The sequence below is a fragment of the Taeniopygia guttata genome, chromosome 6, assembly GCF_048771995.1.
Source record: "Taeniopygia guttata chromosome 6, bTaeGut7.mat, whole genome shotgun sequence".
NCBI lineage: Eukaryota > Metazoa > Chordata > Aves > Passeriformes > Estrildidae > Taeniopygia > Taeniopygia guttata.
The window spans coordinates 11,469,557-11,497,194 of NC_133031.1; the positions used below are offsets into that span (position 1 = coordinate 11,469,557).

At 39.5% G+C, this 27,638-nt stretch overlaps 1 protein-coding gene across 4 annotated transcripts in view; it reads right to left on the reverse strand.

Annotated features, from left to right (window-relative positions):
* Positions 1 to 501: 501 nt before the first annotated feature.
* Positions 502 to 27,638, reverse strand: part of NRG3 (neuregulin 3) — a 392,904-nt gene continuing 365,767 nt past the window's right edge. For 3 of the 4 annotated variants that reach the window (XM_072930981.1, XM_030275862.4, XM_072930982.1), the window contains exons 7-9: positions 22,306 to 22,433; positions 15,417 to 15,587; positions 502 to 11,416 (exon numbers count right to left, since the gene is read on the reverse strand). In XM_072930981.1, the coding sequence (XP_072787082.1) occupies positions 10,909 to 11,416; positions 15,417 to 15,587; positions 22,306 to 22,433 (807 nt within the window). In that variant the 3' untranslated portion in view covers positions 502 to 10,908. The remainder of the gene's footprint in view (positions 11,417 to 15,416; positions 15,588 to 22,305; positions 22,434 to 27,638) is intronic. The other variant, XM_072930980.1, reaches the window with a different exon arrangement.

Genomic DNA, 27,638 nt, shown 5'->3' on the forward strand with positions numbered 1-27,638 from the left:
TGAATGATGTTACTTTCTCTGCCTCTCTTCCGGCTTGATCCTGATGGTGAATGTGTTATTTTGGCTACTTCAGCCTTTCTACCTGGTTCATTTAGCCCAAAGCTGACAGGGTTGCAGGCAAGACTGGCAGGACTGACTTTAGCAGCAGAAGGCTTGGGTTTTTCAGGTGGGGGACTCTCTGTGTGCTGAGATGTCAGAGATCTCTGTATCTTGTTGTCTCCAACCCCACTGATCCTCCCACCAGTGGAGAGAGCTGGCATCTTCAGATGGGTCTGTCTCAACCCTCTTTGTGGCCCTGAGAACAAATGAAACCTCTGCTTTGAGTGAAAGATGGCTGGAGACAGCAGGAACACGCCACTTGAGCAGGGGGAAAGGACTGAATTGAGGAACACCATAAAACTCATTTGTGGCACTAAATAGAAAAATGACACTGTTCAGCTTGACATATGGTAAACCAGCCTGGGTGCGGGGAGTATAAAAACGAGTCAAAATACAGATTGATTCTGAAATAAGTTCTTTTTTTATCCTTTAGAACCATGGACAGGAATGTACAGCTCCATAAAAATGGAGGCCAAACATATCGAACCAAAACATTTCCTGGGATTCTGTGTGACAGTTTTTCTAAGGATATTTCCTTTCAACCACACTCAGTCTAAAAGCGGCTTCCATTTGCAGTTAAAGTAATCGTGGTACACATCGCACACTCCTCAAAACACAATCTTTGTCATAGGCACTATGATTATTTTTCTTCTCTTTTTATTTGTTTTTACTGGTGAAAAAAAGAAACACAGGTGAAAATGAACACCTTTTTTTCCCCCTACTTCAATGTGTTTAGACTATGTGATTAAGTGGAAATTTTCTCCAGCTATTTAGATGAATAAACTTTAAGTTGGAGCATTCATTTCTGTGATCTAAAAGAAAGTTTGTGTATGAAGCTTTACATATATATATATATATATACTCTGAAGTCCCAAATCCAACTCAAGTGTTTATCAGTGATTTATTGACAACAAAATCCATTTTGTTAAAATCAAATAATTGTCTTATTTCAGTGAATGGTTCAAGACTTTCGGCTGCAAAAAACTTTTCACAAGACTTGCCTTAGCATTGAGAACATTGATTTTATGTTCACATTAGGTGCTGTTTCAGGCATATCTACAGATCAGTTTTAAGGTAAACATAATTTTGTGTGACATAGAAAAGATCTAGTGACAAAGGAAAGCATGAAATCAGGTATAACTCTACAATAGGAGTTCATCTATTTAAATGAAGCCTGATTGACTCTACTTGCTAAGTGCTAAGTAAAAAATCTGAAATATTGGATTTGTGACCATTAAGATTAGTACTGGGAACCAATCATTCCACTTTTATTTCTGGACATCTTAATGTCCTTGTTGACTAAATAGGGAGGACTGAAAAACTATTTAACCAGTAAATCAGGCACATGATTTGCAAAGGCAATTCTTCCCTTGCAGTTATTCCAACTATCCCAGCTGGATATTCACAGTGAACAAACCACGTTTCCATCACCTCTGTTCTATTTTTAAGTGCTTTTAGTGTAGGGATTTGCTCCAGGCCTCATCAGCAGCCTGTGAGCGAGGAGCGCAGGGCTCTGCCTGGTCTCTCTAATTGAGGAAGACAGGCAATGTGCTGGTGCCCAGATCCTGCCCACAAGGATGGAAAGTTGCCCAGGAGCTACAGCACCTTCCCAGAGCACAGCCGCTCCCACAATGATGGGTTCTCTTTGCTCTCTGAAGCCATCTAGAGACAGCTTTAAATTCATGGAAATGCAAAGCTACTCCACTACTTACCAGAGAAACTGAAATGAAAATTACAACTTTGTTGCCAGTCTCTATGAAGTTATACAGGAGTTTATTTAAGCGATAGTGATTTCCAGGGTGTTTTTCCAAGTTGCCTAAAACCTAGGGAGAGTTTTTAATTTTTAGCATCAGAGGCCTGCCCTACTGTAAACCCTGTTCCCTGCCCAAAGAGGGATCTGAGCCTGTGGGATGCTTTCTCACCACCCAGAGCACTGCCTGCAAGGCTTCAGGAAGGGCTGGTTCATCCTGCTTGCCAGAAGGTGATGTAGGACTTGGTGCAGCCCCCTTGCCACAGAAACATCCATCAGGCAAATGAACCTGAGATGGAAGTTAAGGAGAGTGGCAAATGCTGTCTGAGCATTCTGAAAGTCTGCCCAAGATATTGCAAACCACAGACAATTTAAAACAGTTTATATATGTCACAGCCTGCAAATAAGGCTGACCAAACCATACAGAGTCATTTTAGCATCACCTGTCTGTGCAAATGCTAATGGAATTAGCTGAAGAAATTTTTGGTAATTAGCTCTCACTGATGCCCCTGTCTCTTCTGCACAGAAGACAAGAGTACATCTCTTGCCTTAGCTTTGCATAATGTTTTAGATGTTTTCAGGAATAAGAGCTGTTGGAAGAAAGAGGGTTTCTTGGGAAGAAAGACAGATTAGATAAGAAAGCACATGGACACACCGTGTTCAGAATAACCCCACTCCCCACAGGCAGCTCAGAAGTTTAGAGCTGGTCTCCTGACCTGCTTTGGAAAAAAAAAATACCATTGTTATCTGAAGTGAAAATGCAGACAAGCTGAATTTGCTTCTTTGTACAACATCCAGAGAAGCAGCTTGGAAATTACATTTAAGAGATAGCTTTGTTAAATAAAATAGATAATGTGAATGATCAGCCTGATTGCGCCAAGATCTGAATGTATGCAATTGCTGCAGAAGGAGTATGGAGAGTTTTGCTTGTACTGTTTGTTCCCTGTGAGGATGGGAGGCACTGGCACAGGCTGCCCAGGGAAGCTGAGGCCACCCATCCTGGGAACTCTTCAAGCTCAGGTTGGATTAACCTGATCTATTAACCAGGGTTGGAGTAACCTGATCTATTGTAAAGTGTCCCTGCCCATGGAAAGGGGGATGGAAATAGGTATCTTTAAAGGTCTCTTCCAAACCAAACTGTTCTATGGTACATACATGATTTTGGGCTGCAAGAGCCAGCTCTGATCTGTAGAATTGGAGTCAGAACTGCAGCTGAGACCATAACTCTGGCAAAGACAGAGCAGCAGTGACAATTTTAAGAATTTGGAGGCAGCTTCACCTCTAAAATAATCAAGGGGAATATACAATGAAGTTAAAAAAAAATGAGGTTAGTTGGAATCAAACTGCTTTAGCAATTTTCTGAAGTTACCCTGATGGGCAGAGACATTTCTGCTTAAATTGCCCCAGCTCAGGTGGTGGGAACTAATGAATTAGGTCAAACCATGGGCCACAGGCTCAGAAATTGTAAATCAGTACCGCTGCTGACACTCCATATAACCTGGCAATACCTGGGAGAATCCAGCCCATCAATTTTTAGCTCATATTATTTCATTTTGATTTAATGAGAAGAGCCTTCACAGAAGTCAGTGCTGACACCTGACTTTTGGCACAGTCACTGGCGGAGGAGCTCAGACACCCTGTGGGTCACCTTTGGAAAGAAGCAGAGGTTAGCACTGCACAGGCAGAGACCTGGGGTTTATTTCAGGCTGCTCAGCTGCTGAGCCACCACAAGTATCCTCCTTTGGGAGCCTTCACATTAACTTGCTTGCAGTGAAACAGCTGCACTTGTGCAACACCAGAGTCTGACCTGGAAGTTTTGTGTAGTCCAAATATCTTATTTACCTTTACAACCTAAAGTTAGCATTTATGCATACAGAAATATCCAGCTTTTTGTGGGCAACTTGAAAGAACTAACTTGAACATAACATAATTCAGGTTGGAAGGTCATCTAGTCCAACACCCCTGCAATAAGCTGGGACATCTTTAACAAGATCAAGAGAAACATAAAACACAGATCTTAGCCATCCCCTACTATCAGTATGTAAATATAGATATTTGTAATTTAGGTTTCCAACATCTGATTTAAAAAAAAAAAATAATGTAATACATGCATTTGTAATGGTTTTTAAAAATTACAAAAAAATTCACTTTTTTCTTTGGAAGTTTCTGCTTCTTAAATTCAACACTTCAAAGGACTGCAGAATTTGGAAATCCCAAACTTAAAAACAAACTAGTGCTAATGACCAGAATTTCAGTGAAACAAGAATGATCTGAGAAAGAAACAAAAGGTAAATTTCTCAGATCATTTGGATTGGGCCCGACATAAATTCCATCCCTCCTCAGTCATGGAAAAAACTGTGCCACAGTCAGGAGAAGCTCCCTGCCCTGTTCTCCAGCTGTCCCCAGTGTGTCTTGCTGGGGTGGTGAGAGTGGTGATGCTTGTACCACCTGCTGTCTGCCCCATCAAGAGCAGTGTGTCTAAGCTATTCCTGAACACTGAAGTTCAGCAGATGGCTCCATTCTTAATAGGAACTCGTTGATTTTTGATTAAAAAAAAATCCATCAAGTATGCAAGTCCTTCTTCTTTTCTTTTTGGATATTCATTTATTCTTTCCTGGAAGAGATCAGAGATAATCTAAAGCAAGACAGTTTAACTTGAGTCAGAAAGCCAAAGTGAAGCCTGTACTGTGTTTCTGTCCTGCTTCTGCTGAGGTATGCAATGTATAGGAGTCAATTTCATGCTATGAAAGAATCATCTTAATGTAAGCAAGGGAAACTCCAAACCTGGATTTCCTGAGAAAATACATATGTCATAAACCAGCCTCACTGAGTCTTCTTCATGTCTCTGATGCATCTTGATAACCTTTAACTACTACTGTGTATTTCAGAGAAGGCAAGGAAGTATCGTTCATTTTAGAATATTAATTAGTAGTAGTATTCTTTTATATTCCTCTCTTATTATTTGCATTTTTTTGTTTCCAAATATTTACACAACTGGGAGCTCTTGTTCCATATTCCTTGAAGGAATGGCAGGAAAGTGCCTTGCAGCACAGGCTGCATAAATCCTTCTTCAAGGGAGAGCTTTCCCGTCAGGTCAAACCAAAGCAGACAAATGTTAAGTGCATTAAATTGTTTAAGGCCTTGAATTTATTCAGGGTCCCAAATGTCAGGCTGATACTTTTGATTCTGAGGGCAAGGTAAAACTGAATGTGAATGAAGAAGCTGAATGGTTACAAATTGGGTGAATTCAGTTAGACCAAAGCAGGCATGGACAGCACAGAAGTGGCTCTTGCAACACAAGAAATAAGGACAGGGCACATCAGTGCCCAGACACTACAGTAATATGGTACAGACCACAGGGTCCCCTCAAGGAAAGCAAAATTATAAATTGCATGTAGGTCTCCTGATGGTGTGAAGAGAATGTATTATTAAAAGCTATGGTGCAAATTCAGGATTTCCATGCTGCTGACATACATTAGATCCTATAATTTATTTACATACTTCACATACTTCAGTCATCAATAAGCCTTCTGCATTATAGCTATAAAATATTATGCTTCTTATATTACAAAAAAATGAAGTAGAGTTATAGGTGGTCTTGCTACTTTTATTACTTATCCGGGAAAACTTGCATAAGAACAGCCTTGTGGGGTATTAAAAAAATCACTCCTTGTTTACAGGAGTGTTGATCAAAGAGGAAACTGCTAAATCTTTCCAAGCAAAGAAGAGTCAGTGCAGGCTATCAGTGAGGTTTGAGCACTCTGTCTCTGAAGCACTGGAAACAGTGCTCTAATAATACAGACCCAAAACATAATTAGATTTGTTCCAAGGGACAGGGCAAGCAGGAAAAAACTGGAAATTTCTGCCCCTTTTCCTTTAATCAAACACTCCCACTGTGGTCAGTAATAAATTCAGATAATTTACCTTTCCTAGCAAGTAAACCTTTCAACAGGCAAAGGACTGTACTGTTTTTTACTATTAAGATGAAAGCACTCTCATCTCCTGCAGCAGATACTGGATGACTATTAACTCCTACACTGTGGCTTTTCTAGTTCAGGGCTATAGTGATGACTTTCTACTGTCTCTAATACATTCTGTATTTCTTGCAAGAGACTACCAATTCCCATGGCAAAATCCTCTGATTGGCATGGAATAAAAATGAAAAAAAAACCCACCAAACCAAACACAGGCCTCCTTTATTAGTCATTTTACTGCTGTTGTAGCTTTTTGATTTCTATATCATGTTTGAACTTTGCTACGGAAAATACAGAAATCCTGTCTGATTTCATAATTTGGAAGTGCCAAGTCTAAACCTGAAAATTGTGTGTCAGTTGTTTTCCTGTAAGCAGACATCAAAACAAAGGAAGCATAATCTTGCTGTGAATTCAGCAATAATGCAGTACAAAACCAAAAAAGTTTGCATCACTTTATATTTTCAGCAAGATAAATAACTGTATTCTTCTATGAACAATTTAAAAATAAAATTAGATAAAATCTTGATCTCTTTAAGGAAATCCATCATTACAACTTTTGGACCACAAAAGAGGAGACTTTATGACTGTGTGTCAGACAATACATATAATGGGTTCATTGACCTGTTTGGCTGCTGAAATAAAATTAAAAAAAAAAAAAATCACAAAATGCTGAAAAATCTATATTAAATATTTGCTTTTTCCCAATCTCCTTGAAGAGAAACATTTTAAATTCATGGCAAGGTAATAAATCACTTTATAAACTCATTGTTTTCCTAAGGGGTAAAGAGTTTACTGGGAAATTCCATTTTATCGAAAGGCAATTGATATTAATACCACTTTAACACAGTTTTTATTCCAGGTCTGCTCCTTCAAGCTTCAAATTTATTTACTGCAGGTAGGACTCTTTCAGAGTTCTTCTTTGGTATACATTTTCAGAATTTCTTATAAGAGTAAGAAATGTTCAAGTAATGTCCAAAAGGAGACAACAGGAACCTGGGGATAAACTGGGAAAAGGAATCCAGATTTTTTTTTCCCTACTTCCATGAGAAGCAGGTGTGAATTAACAGTTAACATTTCAATTTGGGAGCATATTGAGCACATGCTTGGTCAGAAGCACATGACATCAGCTCATTGTTTTTTTCAAAATTTAAACTTGAAGGATGCTGCTGAGTGGCTTTGGGATCAGCCCCACGTTCGCTGCTGCTGAGCCTGGCCAGGGACACAGCCTGTGCCAGATGGAAATGACAAGCCAACCAAGTCACCCAGCCAAGGAGCTGAGAGGGCTCACACTCTGCTGGGATGCTCAAAGGCAAAATAAATCCGTGTAGCAGTGCTGACATCACATGGGAGACTACTAAGCTTTGCGGCACTACGCTGGCATCAAGCAGCACGGATTTGGGATGTGATCCTCCATTAACACACGCTGTCATTGCTGCACTGAACACACCAGCTGTGAGCATGGCCAGCTACCAAAGGCATTCTGAAGGGCTCCACAGGACTGTTTGTTGATCTAAACATGTGCCTGGAAAAATTACAACATTCCAGCTTTGGGCCTAGGGGTACTGAAGAGTTTTTTAATGGTAAACACTGCAAATGTGCCCATACTTACCCACATCTCCTATTTCAAATGCTGGGATTGTTCTACTGGTTTTTAATTTTTTAGGGTTATTTTGGATTGTTTTTGAAGAAATTCTAAACAGAAGTAAATTTTTTAAAAAGATCAGGATATATACCTCTCACAATTCTCCACGGCATTGTGCTGGAGACACAGGCTTTCTCTCTGCTCAGTTCAGAGAAAGTTTGATTTATTTAGTCAGCTGCTCTCCTAGTTTGTTTGAATGCAATGCTATGTGTGTAAATTTTCACACCAGATTACACCTGGTAGGTCAGATAAAATTTTTAATTATGATCCACATAAACGACTGAGTTCAGAGCCTCTTCTAGGGGGATTACAGACTGTCTCCAAGGCTGGGAACAGATGTACTTTAGGAATGAATTGCATTTCTCAATGACTTGCATCCCTTCCAATCCACGAGTTCAGTGGGACCAGAAGCAAAGCAAAATTTGGCCTACCATGTCGGCTGTTTGAGTACGACTTTCAAATGGATGCTTTACACAATTAATTGTCAGACCTCAGAGAAAATGTTGCCCCATTCACTGTAAAACAGGAAGGTCCACAGAGGAAAACAGTTGCATTAGAAAACCACACAAACAACATTAAGGCTACCTAGTTGGATGTTTTCAACCCTTTTTGTTTTCCTCTGCAAACAATGACAGTTTCAGTAAGATCTGAAGCGATGCTCTGAACAAATAATACACTAGTCTGTCATTGGTTAATATTAACGTCTCTCTATTCAAACATGCTGAGAACTGAATAGAACAGTTAACATATAACAGTCACACATCCTTTGCTGAGTACAAGATCGCATCTCTAACATAAACCAAAGACATCCTCACCATTTCAGATCTTCAGCTATCATTCAGTAAAACATTTCATTTTCTTAAATACATTGCTCGTCTCCTCTTTCTGGGTCTCTCGGGGGTGCTGCATGAACACATTCTCTCCCTAAAGGCATGGACTATGATATGCTTCTTTCTTCAACTGAAATCTTGCTGTGTGTTCCCATTATGTTGCCAGAGATGAATTTGAGGAGCTTGCGGGAGGGAACACCTTGCATCTGAATTGAAAAGATTGAATTTTTAAGCACCAGTTTAGGCCGGATTCTGCACTGTATTGCAGAAAGACCATCCCAAAGAAAGTAATGGTGAACAATTAATTAATTTGCATCACCATTTGAAAATTGTTGAACCAGAGCTGTATATAGCACCTAGTTTTCATATAATATGAAAATTCAGGTATGTTCACAGGGCTTATGGGCAGAGGCTCATGAGCTCCCTTTGCTCATGTTCTGAAGTGGGGGGATGCAGAGGCTGTTGATAGAAAAGCCCAATGACTGTAGGGGTGCAAAGCTGAGCCCCACCAAATGCACCCTGCCTTTCAGAGGGTTTATCTGGTGTGGGCTCAGGGCCATGCCCACCACAGCCAGCTCAGCTCACACACAGTGAGACTGTGCCCAGCCACCACATGTGGCAGGAAAATGTCAGGGTGAGCCCAAACCCCACAGGGATCCCCCCTTGCTGCTACAACAAAGCTCTGTCTTTGCAGAAGGGAGTCTGAACACCTCATGCTCCATCCTGGGGCATAAAACAATACCTTGCCCTCAAATACGTTTCTGTTGAAAACACACAGCAAAGATTGCAGCCATAGAAAATTCTGTAAACAGGACAATTTCATCAACTTTATCTTTAAAAGTACCCCCAAAACCACAAAAGCAACCCAAAATAAGACTTGCTGAATGAAGACTGTCAAAAATAATTTTTTTTTACTGCCTTAACAAAAAAAAAATAAATGACATACATCTTCAGCATTTCTTTTCCAAATTTACTTGACAGAGGTTAAGATATTGCTTTATTCTGACTCAACATACAACAGCACTGCAGGATTGATTGTGCTATTTTGGGAAGTCTTGAGACTTGTGAACTAGAAAGTCTGGGGCACATCAATAAATCTAACAATTATTTTGCTTCAAAGGAATATTTTAATACATTCTGTATATACCCTATTTTTTTTTTTAACCAATGTCCTGGCACTAACCAGGGAAGGCTATTTAGCAATTATTTACTATAGTTGCTTTTTTCCCCCCGAGAATAGGAAGATATTTTAACACTAATAAACCCAGTAAGGTGTGTCACTGAACCCAATTCACTGCAAAATTGGCACATTTTTTTACACTTTATGAGGGGAAGAGGGACTCAAAAGAAAGCAAATGGAAAAAGGGCTTATAATGTGATTGGGATACGGCAACCAGGGAATGACACATTCTCTCTAAGGCCTTGATCCCCTGCAGGGAGCTACTTGGTGGAAACCATCTGCTCTTAGAAAGCTCCATTAGAGTCAGATCTCTGCATGCCTGTGGGTCTGCCCATACTGAACCATCTGCAGGGTTGAAGCTTTAAAGTTCACAAGCCTAAGCCATAATTAATTAAAGTGACTGAAGAACTGGATGCAGGAACAAATTAGGCAGTGTGGACACTTATTGGCTGGATTTTGATCATACTGGATCTCCCTGACTCTTCTCTGAACAAGCCATAATAAAAAATAAGTTAAAAAAAAATATACGCACACCGAGAATTGCTCCTTGAGAGCTTACAAATGCTTTTAAAGTGTAAAAGTTTAGAAATGTTGAGGGGTGCTAATGAAAAACAGAGTTTATGTTTCCACTTTAAAAAAACCCAAACCAGAAACCAAAACCAAACCTGTTGTAGTACACACTTGGGCATTTTCTCGTTCTGCCTCACTCTCCATCAAGGCAGCTCTGACAGGCAAAGCTCAGAAGATGGAGTAGCTGTGGACTCACTGAATCTCTGTAGAGTCCCATCCTGCTCCCACTCTTGGCCAATCCCAAAGCTCATAAATGATTCCATTGACTTTCTTGGGACGACTGAAACAATGAATTCAGGTTGAGAGTTAAGCATCTGCTCAATTCAGGGACATCGTCATCATTCCACAGCAGGTACCAGAACTCAGAACTAGGTGTCTGGGTGCCTGTTTTTGAGGTGTGAACCTGGAATCAAGAGCAGAGGGGGAGAGGGGACTGGATCTGTGTTGAGCTTACAGGAGATGTTCTCCAGGGTCTGAATCCCTGCCCAGCAGCTCCCTGCAGTGCTGCCCTGAAACCAGAAATGCATCTAAGGACGGTACTTGGCCTTTACTGAAAAAGAGATGCATAGCCTAAGCCTTCGGACAGCCGAACAGGACCACGGAAAAATCCTCTGTAACTGGAACTGTGTAATCCTGCCTAGAAAGCATCTAAAAGCGCACTTCATCCCTCCTGGAACTTTTCCCTTAAAAAAATATTTTGTTAAAAAACACTATGATATGAGGGCGATTGACTATTTGGTTTCTTCTAAGTAGATGCTCTTAAATTAATGCATATAAATAATTTGTATTTAACTTCCTCCCTTCCTGTTTAGCAAAGCATCGAACGCACCTCTCGTTTCCCCTCCCACAGCCCCCACACGGAGTCACTTGGTCAATACCGAGTCTCTCTGCGTTTCACTTTTCAGGCTGAACTGTGCCTCGGGCTCTGCCTTGGCCGTGGGGCTCATGGGCAGGAAGGCCGTGTTCTCGCCCGCGCCGCTCCCCTCCTCCGCGCTCGCCAGCTCCAAGCCCTCCGACCGCCGCGCGTCCGTCAGGATCCGGATCTGCTCCTGCACAGTTTCTAGCAATATTTTCACTTCGTGTTGTTCTGCTATTAGACAATTACTGACTGGGGAACTCACATTGACAAGTTCAGCAGAATAGGAGTTTTTGCACCATTTGATGCCTGTTACTTCAGGAACATTTTGCATTTGCATGCAGGCTTCGTCCAAGCCCACAGACGGGATGATGGGAACGGAGTTGGCCCTTGACGAGGAATAGCTGACCAAGTCCTTCTGCTCCACGTTATTAAAATATGGGGTTGTCTCTCTTGAAGGCAGTTGCATATTTATTGAAGGATTCTGAGGAGTTTTTAAACCACTGGACGAATACCTGGAAAGAGTAAAAATAAGTTCTTGTTGTGGATCAGGTGGTCAGAGCAACCAGCAGCAGGGACACTGTGTGAGAGTCAGTGAACTGTGCTGAAGAGATACACACCATTTTCTCCTGAAATAGAGGAGCACTTGGCCGTGGTGGGGCCCTGGGGAAAACGACAGGCTCTGGAGACTGGTTTTGATTCTCAAATCTGCCAGTGGCAAAGCACTGCTTTTCTCTCTGTCTTATTTCACCCACCAATAAATGAGAATAATGGAAATTTCTTTTTAAAACATTTCAGAAGTTATAATGTAGTATTAATTTTCTTTGAAATAAATTTCAAATTCTATTCCTACATTTCTGATCAGGGAAATGGATTGATACTTTCTTCAGTGTCAAAACTCTCAGTGTCAAATGGTTGTTTTAGGAAAACACTTTAAAAAAGTGCAGATAAAAAGAACATTAAACACTCATGGCAGTGTAGTCTTTATTTACATAGGAATGTTTGTCTGTACTCTCCTTCTGCACAAGCAGAGCTTCAAAGTACAGAGTACCTCTGAAAAAATATTGTTTTTCAATAGCCCATACTCATAATGTTGGCCTGATTTGGTGTATTAGATTTTCTGTGGAGATAGCGATAATATATAGGACTTGAGCAAATGTCTGTGTTCTCTTGATACTGCAATACTGTTTAAAAAAAATCCTTTTTCCTCCACTAACACATATTATAACATGATTTTATTGATTGTGAGGAACTTAGTGAATTTGTATCAACATTTACATTTTGTTTCAAAGCCAAACTCTGTTTTGTTTACAATAAATACTTAAAAAAACCCAGAAATGGTAAGTATAATAAGTATAAAATAAACAATGACAAAAAAAGGAAAATATGTTTCCCATCTGAAATTAGTACTTCTAGAAATATGGTGCTCTAGGAGTTACTCTATTACCAGTCATGGCTGCTAAGGACCACAGACATCACCTCAGTACCAGAACATAATTTATTTATAATCAGCTTATCACTATTTAATAAGGCAAGGTAATGGTGAATCTAATATGTTTTATCAATGTATGAGAAGAGCAACATGACCTGAAGGGTATTATTCCAAAAGCTCCTTAAGCCTGTGAACTTCACTAGGAATATCCTTCTACTCATATGTGCCTCCTGCTTTATGGGATGAGCAGAAAGAGAGTTAAGGCAGAGAAACTGAATTGCATGAAACTGCTGCAGTCCAGTTTTGGCACAAACAGTAATTAACTGGAAAGGCTTCCTCTGGCCCCATGCTCCTGGCCAGGTGTCAGACAGGAGGGATGCAGGAGACAACTTCAGGCTCATTTCCAGCAGAGTGCCACTGACCTGTGATTAACTCGTGTGTGGTGGCACTGAGCTTGCACAACTGCTGCACACATCCCCCTGCAGACGTGGAGCTGGCACAGCCCCGTCCCAGGACTCTCCTGCATCCCCAGGAGGAGCATCTGGGAGCTCTGCGATAAGGAGGGACTGGGAACTTTACTGCCAGGGGAGGGAAAGAGATACTGCTTTGAGAAGTGCCACCCAGGGGAATAACAGAGCAAGCAGCTTTCTGGGAGGTGTGCTAGAACTTCCTGTCCGTGCTCTGCAGCTGTTTTACATCTGAGACTTGGTTAATTACACTGGCACTATGCTCAGACACACCTGAAGCCTATCATGGAGGGGCTTTTTACACCAGCTGTCAAGACTCAGGATGAATGAAATACTGATCAGGGGTATTATTCCTGAGGGAGGACAATTAAAAAAAATAAATGAAAACAAAACAGTGCAGACCTTTGGGTTGTGCCCATTCTTGTTTCCTTTGCTTATATATAATTGTTCAAACGACTATAGCTGGAGAGATCGCATCAGTTGCATTAGTCCCTTTTTTGGTAATTCAGGCCCTAAATATATTCTGGGCTGCACCCTGAAAACAAAGGGAGTGAATGTTTTTAATGAATTTCACATGCAATGTAGGTATTATATGGATGATATATAAGCAAAAACAAGAAAAGACTGAATTAAAATGGGTTTGGTGAGAAAACAGCAACATTTGCCAGTTCCACAATAGAGATTCTTGGTATTTTGAAAAGTAGCTGGCAGCAGCAGTGACATGTAATGAAATGCCTGGTGTATTTCCATAATAATTTTTGAAATACAGATAGACATACCAATTTTACGCCAGAATTACGTATTTCTGCCCCGTGCTCACAGGGCTTTCAAAGGAGAACTGAGGTTGAATTAAAGTGCATACACTGTGTGCAACAGGTGAGGTATTAAACTAGAAGGGATATTACATCTAAACCATGTGAGACTTGGCTTTTAGTTAATTACAAACTGATCCATGCTTCTGTGTGTGACACCAGACTGCTGCTGTTTTCAATAGACTGAGACTTAGAACTATAATTGCAGAACCTTAATTACATTTTCCTATAATTAACTTTGCCAGAACCACAGTTCCTCCAAAGAAATATATCTGTGTTTTTATCTGAAAAACTATTTTGTCTGAATAAATTAATTCATGTGCATGTGTTTCAAAGTGCAGCTCTCTCTCCACTCCCTTCCTAAAACCAAGCAACAAAAGCAAACATTTATAAATATTTAACAGTAATTATGTTATAGAGTGTGTAAGAGTCTAAATTAGAGAATGAAACTGATAGAAGCACAATAATTTTACTGCCCCCTTTAAGAACAGATATCAAAGAGAGGCATAAAGGACTGAAACTTTAAATATGAAATGGATTTTATTTAGCATAGTCCCAGCAGCTTTGCTGTAAGCCCTGTGGCTAAAGGTGTGCACTGTACAAACCTGACAACAAGGTCCATAAAGATGAACGGGAATCTTTCCAGGGGCTCTGCCAGGCTCTGGGCCAGCCTTGCAAGCACTTCCACTGATATACACACACCCCCAGCTTCGGTAGACCTGACTACACTTCAACCAGGCTGCTGGTGGATGAAGTTCAGAATGCTGACAGAATTAGGGAGACAAACCACTTTGATTTGTGTATCCCAACAGGGAAAGATGGAGGGGAAAAAGGAGAAGAAATGAAGCAGTGTAACTCCTGCAGGGGACAAGGGATCTTTTCATTTGGGCTGGAAATCTCATGAGAACTGTGAAACCAGCAGACATTTAGAGGGTAAACATCCTTAGTGCACACAATATAAATGAAGTGCTTGAGTGGATCGAGGCCAGAAGGGGTCACAGTCTGGTCCCAATATCAAATTTTGCAGAACTGCAAATTTAAAATACAGGCCAGTACAAGCTGATATTTGTAAGGTCACACACTGATTTCCTAGACAAGAGCAAATACAATTACCCACAGCTTTGCTGTACCTCACTCCTCAGCCTGGGAGGAGGCAGTGGCACCTCCCAGAGCCTGCATCATACGACACTGCCCTGGAGAGGGAAGGCTGCCTGCCTGCTCCTTTCTGCAAGGGTGGCAATTTCAGTAGGAAATTTTCACCAGGAATTATATGCACATATCACACAAATGAACAATAATATATTTACTGCAAGAGACAATAAACAATTTTTTTCTCATAAGCAAATAGTAATAACAACACAAGGGTGAATCAAACTTGTTTAAAAGAACTCACCAGACACCCAACCCCACCAGTTTCACCTGTAAGTCAGAGTGAAGACCTTCACTCTGGTGGGGTTTTTATTCCATTCCAGATATCACTCCTGTTTTCATATAAAATATGCTTGCAATATTCTGGAAAGTCTTTGGAAATCTATAGGGATATGTAAATATTATGCAAAGTATCTCAGCATTGCAAAGAACTTCAAAGGCAGCTGCAGGTTCTCAGGAACACTTCTGAAACACAGACCTTATGTACAGCTCAGCTCAATATTCTAATAAAGTGAATTTTAAAAGGAAAGAAAACCCAGCGTATTCTTTGTGCATTTTCAAAGACAAACCTGCGTGAGGCTATCTATAGAAAACCAACTTTGCAACGTACATTATTTTATTTTAAAAGGCCCTAAGTGGCTCACTCGTTACTCACCCGTGACAAGGTATCGTGTCCTGGTCCGTGATCCTCGACTCTTCTAGCTGTTGGTATGCTGGTCCTGTAATTCCATTGAACCTACCCCGAGGCAAGGGAGGAGTCCTCCGAAAGGCATTTCTATGGAGCATCCCACTTTTTTGTCCTGGGCTGCAGCATGAAGAGAGACTTCTAGGAACAACACCAAGAGTACAGTAAAAATTATCACACTAAAAACATAAAATTCTGCAAAGTAAAGGTTCAGGATTAATAATGCATGAATGAATGTTCTTATAAACTTTGTTGTGGCAGCCTGTGATGTCAGTAGAAATTCTCTAGGGAAATATAATAGTACAATCCACCATTAGCTGCTGTTTATGCCATTATTTAATACATCACCTTCTTTTCTAGCAATGAAAATAATTGCCCACTATATGAACTGTTTTCTTGCACTTGATGAAGGATGCTTCTCCTTTCCATGCTGCTTATCATAATCCTGCTATAGAGAGTTGAGTCCTCAGACAGCATAAACAAACAATACAGCTCTCTCATATCCACAGCTGAATTCAAAATTAGATCCTAAACTGAAAGTCCAATATATTCTCTATCTGTGAAGTTCTGCTTCCTGATACAAAACCATTAAATTGAGAAAAAGTGTAAGTGAAGAATATAAGCAAACCTTATGAACTGCAGATTGAAGAAGCTAAGACAAGTTTTCTCCACGTTGAACAGTAAATCTGTATTATTTTATTCCTGTTTTCTATACAGACTGCTTTGTTGTTTATGTACTCTGATACCATGCTGTTTCTTTATATGATATAATAGAAATTGAACTGGATAAAAACAAGTCATAGTTTTCTACTTATTTTAGAAAATTGGTTTTGTAAATGTCTAGTGTTTTGGAAGGAGAATGGATATTTTTTTCATTTCACACAGGAATGAAAAGTATCTAGAATCCACAGTTTTGGTATACAAACCATACACTTGCTAATGTAAAAATATGGGAACACAGAACTAAGGAAAGGCATAACCCATTTTTACTGCTACCAGGTCTCAGTACTGCATGGCATGACTCAATATTCATTTTTCAGCTAGTCCTATTTCTCTTGGCATCTTCTGTGTCTCAGAAATGCATGTGTTACCTCATAGTCTCTTACATCTTTAATGATAACATGGGTTTTGTAGATGCCTTTTACGAGTCATTATTTTTGGCTCTGTGAATAATTCCATCTTGTGACAAAATTCAGCAATGCAAAATACTTTTGATAAGTTTGCTTCTTTTTTCCTATTATAAAGTGACTTAAAAGTAATATGCATTTTTTACCTAGTGGGAACTTTTATTATAGTTAGGGCCACATCTACTCCCAAAGTAATTCTTGCTTGGAACAAGCACCTTGGACAAATTCTCTCTGAGTGCACATTTCCATTAAAATCAACCTTTTCTACCCAAAATTAAGGTAAGAAATAAATTCAACACTCTCTATCCTACTGCTCAGGCTAGCAGTGTTCCATTGCAGTCTAATCTCTGTTTTCTTCCACACCTTTACTTTTCTAGTGCTTTTTATTGAAAAGACCAACAACCCATAGCAATAACATTCCCTCCAGGATTTTTCATACTTGCTTAAAAAGATTTTTCCTTTGCTATTAAGGAGGCTGTGAAAAAACCTTTTTAAAAACCTGAAATACTGGCCTCTCAGTTCTGAAGGCCGAGTTTGAGTTGCAAGTTACAGTTTATATTCTGTAAAATAACACTACCACGTAACAAAATAATTGATAATTTCTGCTCAGGAGAGCCTGAGATTAATACAGCAGGGAATCTCAAAATATGCAGGTGAATGAATAATTTGTGATGGATATAATTTGTGAGGTTCTTATGTTTTAAATAATTCTGTCAGAAAAAACAAATCAAAACCAAAACAAAAATGAAGGAAGAACAAAAAATCATTTGAGGTCATGGACAAGACAAATTCACTAAAGATCAGGAAATACTTACAGACAGTGCAGCTGCAAGCTGCAGAATAACAGTTGTTTCTCCAGGCACCAAAAAAACCCCTAAGAATTTCTGTTAAAACTTCTATGGAAAAGGATCTACAGCAAAAAGCTTTTCCTTTTACACAAAACTGATATGAATATCAGCAATGCAAATGTAATGTCCCTCTCAGACTTCTCAATTGCTCATGTGAAAAATTCTTCCCTCTCAGGCAAACAATGGTTTTTGGAATGGTTTTTTTCTTCAGGGAATTTATTTTCCTTTAGCCAACATTGTGGTTTCTTTCTCCCTGCACACCAGTCTAACTGAGTAAAAGAAACCAGCCCACATAAGTGAGCCATTCAGTAAAACAGACCAATACATAAAGCTGCAGCAGATATGTCTTTAAAATCTACCAATCAATTACTCCAGAATAAAAAATCAGGATATGTATGAAGTGGTTCACAAGTGATGCATAAACGAGGGGGAAATACAATTCTGATGAATTAATGTTTTGAAAAAAGCAGTTTAACCATCCTAAGGTTAATTAAGAACCTGGGATTCATTCTTGCCAGTTGTTTTGTGTGAGAATTTTCTTTGGGTTGAGCAACTGAGTGAAAACAAAATCTGATCCTACAGGTGGAGTAATCTCTTCTTGGGGCATACACAACTCCCAAGTGCAGTTACCCATGCTCATGAAGAGAAGACCAGCAGTGTTTTTGCAGTAACTCTGGAATCCTTCTGTACGACTTCTGAGTTAATTACAAAGCACCCAGTAAATACATACTCCAATGACTGAGCCAGCTGCCAGGCAGTGTCCTCTGATATTCCCTCAGAAGACTCCCTTTTTAGGCTGTCAGACAATCTACTGCTAACATTTGTATGGATCAACTACTGAGACTTTCAACTGATTACAGTATCAATAAATAATAAAATATCTTCTTGGTTTCTGAAATGTGAGCATTATTGATTCCTTCATAATATTCTTGTATTTGGGAATAGTCTGTTTTGAGGCTACTCAGGGACTTTGGAACTCTAAGAAAATCTTTCAATGCTATCTGTGTCATCTGGTCACCATCCTGGTGATAGAACAAAAGGAAAAGGGAATAGAGCATTTGAGGTACATCAGTTGCACTGAGTTTAATCATCTGCCATAACCTCATCATATTCCTGTAGTGCACAGATCACCCTCCATCCTAAACTGATGTTGATATCCAGGCTACTATTACAGAAAGTTATTTTGTATTGAAAACCTTGAGACTTTTCAGTTTAAAATTATTTCTGATGAATATTCAGCTGGTATATGTGCCACCACACTCCTTCCTTTTAAATAGGTCTTCTGCTTCTCGTTGTGCTTGCTCTCATGTATTCATAAGCAGCAGTCATACACCCTTTCCAGTCTCCTGAACTGAAGGCTGGCATAAAACAGACTTCTGACACTTTCCATGGAACATGAATCATTTATTCCTCAGCTCGGCTTGGGAATGCAATGTGGCATTGGGAGGGCACTTGTACCAGGTGAGATAACCGTGGCACATTCTCACACTCTGCTGTGTTCCAGCTTTGTCCAGTGACCTTCGTTCAGGCACCGAAAAAGCCTGTCCCCAGTGTTGACCAATTCTTTGAGTGCTGCCCTGGTGAATGTCTTACCTTGCCAACACAAGTCCTTCATATCTGCCTTTTAAGCACCTCTGTGCATACACATTAGGGTTTTTCTGCCTCTCCCTACTTTCTCCTCTTAAAGGCATTAGACACATATGACAACAGTGACTGAGCTTGTGTAGAGATCTATCACCCCTACCAAATACACATGCAATCAGCAGTGCATATGTTGCAGTACCTGCTGTTGGTAAGATAGTAAACAATTTTTGGCCTTTTTTATATCTACCGCAAGAATCCTCTTCCCCCACATTTGGCCTAAAGTCTTGACTGTTCAAATTCAGTGTAATTGGTTCCTACTTTGATACATTCCTCATCTTCCTAAATATTTTACACTTGCTAATCCATCGTCTCATGTCACAGTTCCCATTTTTATAGATTTTGCTCCCAGACACGAAATTTTTGAACTGGTTTTCTTCCAAATTTTTTTTCTTTGATCAAGATTAACCAAACCATCTTGAGAGCTTTGATTTCCATATTTTACTTCCACTTTGACTGTAGGAATGTCTATTGTCATGCATTTCATTCTGTTCATATTCTACCTTTGTCCTCAAATAGTCATCCCAATTTCTCATTAAAAATGGAATCTATTAATTCAGGATTTCCCTAACTGCTTCAATTATTATCTCTGTCTCACCATCTGTTTTGCTTTTTCTTTGGGAAAATAGCAGATTCCTTACACTTTCTTCCTTTCAGGCTTCCACTGCCCTTACATTCTTAGTTGCTTCAGTTTATACTTGCTCTTTGAAATTCAATAGCCTTATTTACAGAATAACTTTAATCTACTATTTCCTCTACTGTAAACTGAATCACTTATATTAGCAGCATAAAGAGTAAAATGCTTCCCAAATGAAAAAATAAAATCTTTTCCATGCTTTTTGTGGTGTGAAAAGTTCATTAAAAATGAAAACATAAATTATTATTAATTTTAGGGTAAATTTATCCTATTTTGACATTTTTGTAAGACAATACAACTGCTCCAGGCTGAAAGCATATGCATTTGACTTTCATCATGGCATTGTATGAAATGAATCCCTCTAAAATCAAGGATGACTGGATCCATGAATGAAAGTCAGGATGACTAATTACCAAGGAAACTGCTATTCAAAGGGATCACAACTCAACCCATAATTAACAAAACTCTAATTTATTTCTATCTATCAGAAAATAAGAAAGTATGAATTTCCTTCTTACCAAGATCAACACATAATCCAAGACAAATTTTTGAGCATATTGTATACGATGCAGGAAGTTTACTGATTAAACACATTTGTTAATTTTGAATTCTGAAATCTCTAAGAGTTATTTTACATATGCAAGCAGAAGAAGTAACATTCTTCTACGGTAACAGCAGTGCACAATGCAGGCAAAATGTTTTAGGAGAATAATAATAACACAGGCTAAATATTTTTTGAGATTAAATTTCAGTTTTCAACTTAACCTCTGCATTAATTCTTTTTGTGTAGCTGGGGTTTGTTAAGACAGAAAATTGCTATTATCCATAATCTGAGTGAAATAATTATCCAGTCTCCGTCAGTCACGTTTCAGCAACTCCAAATGAGTCCCTACACTGACAGTCGTACTTCCAGGCCAAAATGTATTGGTTTCAGAACCTGGAAACAGCCAGCTCCTGATTTTAAGAAATGATCACCCATCATCCTTGAAAACACCAGCAGAGAAAACAGGTCTGGATGTAGAGGAAAGTATTTCTGTAGCAAGCAGAAATAAAACAATAGAATTTAGAAATGCATAAAAGAGAAATTCTTCAGAGCTGATATGATTTTTCCAGGTTCAGTCAGATTTGGAATGAAATTAAGAGATATTTAGTATAAAATCCTCATTTTACCATATTTGACCATTTGTCCACAGTGAACACTATTTAAAAAATAAATTAGGAAGCTTTTATTTGGTACATAAATTAGAGACAGTCTTGCAAGTCTTAAACATTCATATAAACATTTTATAAAAGAAGGGCCTCTTATAATAAATCTTAAGCTCTAAAACTACAGAAGAATTCTTTATAAATTAACTAGTCATCCCACTTCTTTGCTTCTAAAGCAAAGACATTTCTTGGATATTGCAATCACAATATTAAACGGTAAGGGAATGAGTTTTTCTCTGAACTTCATGTTGTGACTAAATGATGATAAAATTCTTCCCAGAACTTCTGTAGAAAGCATTCTAGGCAACAGTCCCATAGTTCATGTATGTTTAATAAAATTATTAAGCATGTTTTGAAAATTTCTGTGTAATACGGAAAAGGACCTAAGAAATGGATTTGACATGACAACTGGCATTATTTTTTTCATGACAAATTAAAGCCTTAAGTAAGGTAAAATAGATAGGACCCAAATATCCCTTTCTGGTTTACATGCGGCATTTTGTAGGTTAAGTAAATCACTCATTCAAATGAGAAAAAAACCACATAGCTGGCTGAGAGACTCCACTGAAAATGCACCAAATGCTACAGAAGCCTGATCATAACCTCATGCAATCCCAGACTTTTTTTTAAAGTAATTAAAAAAGAAAATCCTTTTAATAAACATGTCTTCCACTCCAGATTATCTAGCTGAAAAAATTCCAAACTCATTTTTCTCAGTCTTTTTTCCCTCTCTCTGTGCACTGGACCAGATATTACCACTGTCATTCCACCAACATTATTGCTTGTACCAGACCCCAGTTTGGTTTCTAGTCCTGTAATGAAGCACCTGCAATCTTTCTCATCCAAAAAAAAAGTTAGAAGCAGAATTCTATTCTGAATCTCATTCAGTGATGGGTGACATTCCTCTTTTTTTTTTTTTTTTTTTTTCCGCTTGGAAACAACCGTCCAAAAATTTTTAAGCCTTGTTTTCAAAGGCCACCGTGTTTTCACAAATAAGTCATTATTCCTTTCATGTATCTTTTGTTTAAGGAAACGGTGAAAAAGGCTGGAAGTTTGCAACCAAGTCTTTCTGCAGCAAATGAGTCATTAACTTCATGAACTCTGATAAGTAAAGTCTTGTTTTTAATGGCTCCTCCTGCCACAGCTGTTCCACTGGCTGGGCAGTGCCTGCAGCTCGGATGGTGTCTGTAAAAGCTTCCTGCAGGACTGGCATGACCCACAGAGGAAGGCAGTGAGCATCCCTATTACCTTTTATGTCTGCAGCTAAGAAAATACTCGGACATCTGCTCCGTACGCTGGCTGGGGCTCTGCTGGCACCAGGGCACTCAGCAGCTCCCCCAGCCCCAGCACAGCACCACCCAGCCTCTCCAGGCAGCTCTCACAGACAGATGTTTGCTCACCTGTGGTGCTTGATGGGCTGGGCTCCTCTGTCAGGAGACAAGGCCTCTGGGAAAGACTGAGTGCCTGAAAAGCTCGACTCCATAACTTTGTGCAGAATGGGCCCCGGGTGCCGATCTGGTTTTGAATACTGCAGCAGAGAGAATAAAGTTAATTAATACTCACAAGACAAAGTACATTGTTGATGCTATTCACTCTGAATTCATATCAGAGCAGGGTAAGAAATGCTCTAGTGCATTTTTAAATCAAAATTAGGCAATGCAAGTAACACAATCATTCAGTATTGTTTACACAGCAGAAAGGGCTAGTAACCATTACCCCATTACGTTCTGCATATTAAAACACTGATGTGAGCCTCAGCAACAAAATTACAGACTGATCTGCCCACAATGATGGGAACAATGATCCCTTTGACTAGAAGTCTGTTTTTGTGGCTGTCCATGCAGAGACAGATCACAAAACACATCTCAGAGGACAGCCAGCAACTTCTTGGGTCCTTTGGTGATTTCAGTCAAACACTGCATTCATCATCAGCATGTACAACTATGAAAACCAAACTGAAACAGCACTTGTGTCATCAGATAAGTAAGAAAAATATTTGAATCCTATCCACAGAGACAGATATCTTTCTGAACCAGTCTGAATCTTTTGACCTGGGGGTATCTGTGCTAGTGAGAACAGTGTAAACATAATTCTTCTTGAGGCAGGTGTGGGCGTAGGGCAGTCTCTGGGCACAGAGTGAGACACAAAGGTCTGCAAAGCAGACACTAGACATGAACAGATTTGTTCTTGCTTTGTGATTCAACTGCAAAAACAAAAAAAAAGTCTCTCAACCAGAATGGGGCCGTAAAGTTGAAGTATAGAAAAAGCTGCACTTGGGCTTGTGAGAAGATTCAATGTTGTTGGTGGTCACTGGGCAATATCTCAGAGATATGAGAGTGTAACTCATGTTTCCATTCAGGTGTGAAAAATAAAGCACTTGTCAGACTTTTTACTTTGCATTACAAGAACCTGCACGAAAACTAGTAGGTCTGTTTTCATTGTGCTGTTTATTTTATTTTTAGTACTAGACACATAGATATTCATGCTATCTTTAAAATAGCTTGCTATCATGGCAGCAATTACATGATTACATATTTTAGGAAGAAAATACAAATTAAAATATTAGGAAAAAATCACAGTGGTGAAAAATGTCTTGTTAGAATACAATAGCATATAAATTCATGGAGAGGATAGTAAGAATTCTTTCAAAAGACAGTTCTTCATAATTATTAGTTTTGTCCAACAAAAGACCAGTAACTCATTCAAACAACAGACTATTATTTTCTGACTCTCACTTATTCTTATCTACATTTCTATAGACTTCAGCAAGATCAAAAAGGAAATTCATACAAGAATATTCTCTTTTAAAAATAGGTCACATATACTTTTAGTCCAGCCAGTCAGACTTCTTATGACGAATTCCTATAGATAAAATCACAGCTCTTCAAATTTTTCTCCACTGCTTTTCTCCCTCTTTCTGTTGAGTGGAATACCCATGCTAAACACAGAATCATTGCTTTTGTTTTTCTGAAGGCAAAGCTGTGAGTGGCAATATGCAAAATGGTGATGCATGCATGAAGTAAACACAACTGAAATAATAAGAAGAAACATATTCCACTCCCATTTCTTTCAGTTGCCATGATCTTAGATGTCACTTGTAAATGTTGTAGATAAAATATTCAGACAGAAATATGATTTTTAAGGTACTCGCATTGGTGAGGGTTTTAAACTTTAATAGTTATCTTGCCAGCTGCAGAAATGAAACTGGCTTTGATTTCTGACCTGAATAAATCAATTTGAGCTATGTAAAGAATGGCCTGCTAGTGCCAAGAAGCTATTTCTGTCCTTTTTTTGAGTTTGTTCATGGTACAAAACTGAAGGCCTGAATGGCCTATAAGACCAAGAGTAAGAAGTAAATCATGGAGAGCAGAGATAAGCCCTGCCTTTTGCTACATCCTTGTTTCAGGTGGATGTGGGCTGGAGCAGGGGTACACAGAGCCTTTCCTCATCACAGCTGAGGAACACCAGGACGCCAGAAGCTGCTCTGATGCTGATCAGCAAACTTTAATGAAGGTCCAGCACCACTCAGGCACAGCCTACAAAGGGTATTTTTCCCCCTAAGTGAACATTTGTCCCTTTTTCAGATATGTCACTTAATACACAGTCATAACATGCCTAACATTTCATTACAATGAAAATGTGAATTAGAGTTTAAATTGAGGGTGTGAATATACCGGGAAGTCTAACAATGTAATTGAACAGATCTGGATACACCAGGTTATTAATACATTTTAATATATTTAAAATATTAAAATTCTCGTTTAGCTTAACTCCAGGTGCCACATCCATTCTCTAGGATTACCTCTGGAGGAAAACACCTTCACACTTTTGTGGAGAGCTTGCAGCAGTATCAGCTGGTGCTCCCAGAGGTACATTATGGGATCATTTCCCAGCCACATCCCAGCAGGGCTCATCCTGCTGCTCTCACAGCTCAGTTCTCACCTGGGCTGAGCTCGATGGAAGCCTCTGACTATTGAGCTGCTGAATACTCAGCCATGATGGAAAACAAGCTGTGAGACCCTTTCAAAGGCCTGTTCCAGTAGGTTGAAAGCATCACTGAAAGCTTCTCTGTATTTGGGTCTTTTAATGGTTTTATTGCCTTCTTTGTTAATTATCTGTTCTTGTTTGAGCAATTACTGCAAACACTGAGGCATATGGCTAAATAAACTAAAGAATAATGATAGCTTAAAAAAAAACATTTTGCAAATTTTCAATTGTTCATTGTTTCTTGGAGAAAATAATCTATTACGTGCAATTACTCAACCTTCTTGACAATAAAAATTCCACCGCCTGCTAGGTAATGCTAAGTGAATCTGTGAAGGCAGCCTGAGCCAGGAGATAAGAAATCAGTCTTTGTCACTGACCTGCTGCATTACTGTGAGCACATAACTCCTCTGCTCTACACCTTGAATTCCCTGTTCTGAAATGTAAGGCTCAGGGATAGCAAATGCCACTCGAATGCTGCAGAGTAGCTTGACCCTGCTGGCCTGGTGTTGTGCAAACCAAAACACCCATCCCACCCCCGGGCTTTACTTAGCTCCTCCCACTCAGTGATTCCTCCAAAATAGTAAAAGGTCCAGAAATTCACTGGAAGAGAGGTTAATGTGGGGATCCCATTCCAAGGAGAACTGAGAAGGCAGAGGGGTCAGCTTGGAATGACATTTAGAGAGGTTGCCTCAAGGAGGAAAAGAGCCAGTGATTTTTCTGAGGGGGCTGAGCTTGCCCAAAAGCTCATCAGGTGGTACATTTAACATCCTTACTGTTTCCCTATGCTCTGTATGTTTTGTTGCCAACACTGCCTCTAGACAGAGGAATTCAGGTTTGTCTATTCTGGCACTTTTTCCTAAGTAGCCATGTGATACAGAAATGGGAAATTTGCTCCCGATCTCAGCTGATAAATCAAATGGTAATTCATGTAAACCCACAGAGTACTCCTTTAAAAGGTTTAAAGTATCTCTTGCTTGACATATATTAATTGCATTTCTATCACAGTGACTGAAAAGATTTTAGTTCTTCCTACTAAGAACAAAAGGCAAAAAGATGCAAAAGGAACATTTTTTGTCCCTCATTATAAGAATTTCAGAAACCTGAAGCTAGTGGTTGCAAGCTACTAGAAACAAGTGTAGTGAAAATTGAAACCACACAGTACAGCCTGAAAAGCATATTAACCACCTCAGAGGGACAGTGATGGGAAATTAATAGATCCCCTGGTACCATGGAAGAAGGTATTAAAAACCACGAGGATGAAAAAGGCCACTCTAAAAAGCCATGACAATTCTCTGAATCATGAAAGGAATGTCAAGGTTTCAGCTGACTCTTTTTAAATTTTTTGTCCATAATGTATTTACCAAGTTGTGACAATTTAAAAAGAGACCCTCTACTATATGTGAAAAAAGTTGGTAGGAATCAGAAGCCACCCCAACTCCTTCTGCCACCTGCATGGTGTATGAGGGTTCACCAAGCACTTGTCTTTCTGGATTGGGAGGATGACAATTTCCTTCCTTTTGGTTATGTGGAGACCTGTTTGCTGCAGCTCTCAATATCTCTTGAAAGGAGCATGATCTCTTTGGGAAGGGGTACATAATACTTGGGAAGCCTCAGGTTTCATGCATTAGGTGAAATTAATCTCCATCTCCTGTGTACCACAAAGGTTAAAAGCTGCCACATCTCTTCCTGGCTGAAGAATTATGGCAAGATTACCAGTGCATTAGTCTTTAAATCCAAGAGGTTAGAAATCCTAGCAAGAACCACCTAGCAAGAATTTAAGTGTGTTGCTGCCAGAATGTTTGGGAAAAGCAGTGGACTTGGAGGAGATTCAGGAAATCCTAGGAGCTGTGTTGAAAGAGATATTTATGATTCCTTCTTACAGCATGCAGTATTTTTCATCTAATTTGTACCTGTAAGAAAATAATGAAATCGCTACCCGAGGATAAGACAGGTGAGCACAATTACCAGTGATGAGTAGCAGGACTTCAGAGAGAACACAGTTGTCTTGACAAAATCCAACCCTTTATTTCACTTTTCAGAATCACAATGGAGCAGAGGCAGGGAGTGGAGGAGATGTAATACACTTGATTATGGGAGGAAGAATTACTTCATTGAGATTGGTGAAGCTCTTTATAGCCACAAACCACTTGAAACCTTGTCTGCTATACCCTGGGCCTTGGGAAATAAGTTAAACCTCCTTCTAAAGCAACACATTTGGAAAGATAGATGAGCCCTTAAGTAAATATAGCAGCCTCTCAGTCAAAAGGTGATGGTTCTTTCAGAATAGTCATCAAGAATAAAGAACCTTATGCAACTTTTCTCAGGTTTCCACAAAAGCATTCTCCTCCTCTGAAGAAGAAAGAGCTGTGTGAAAAGCCTGAAAACATCACAAGGTCTATTCAAAAGAGACAAGAGAAAAATCTGAGATAATCTTCTAGGGAAAGACAGAAAGGTGGCAAAAATGGGAAAACTCTCTTGCTTGTATGGGGAGCACATGGAGTGGGAAAAGAAACAACTTCTAGGATTACCTAAACCAAAGTGCCAGTTAGGAGTAGTAGTCTCCAGAAAGTAATTGCCCTCATTTATTTAAGTTTATTATTAGCTCCTGGAAGTGAAGAGAACTAGGATTTCCCCCAGGCCCATGCAGGGGCAGCTGCAGATGGGAATGACAGTGGGATCACATCCAGGCTGCCCGATCCCCTTCCCACCCAGCAGATACGCCCGAGGCAGATCTCTGCTTTCTGAG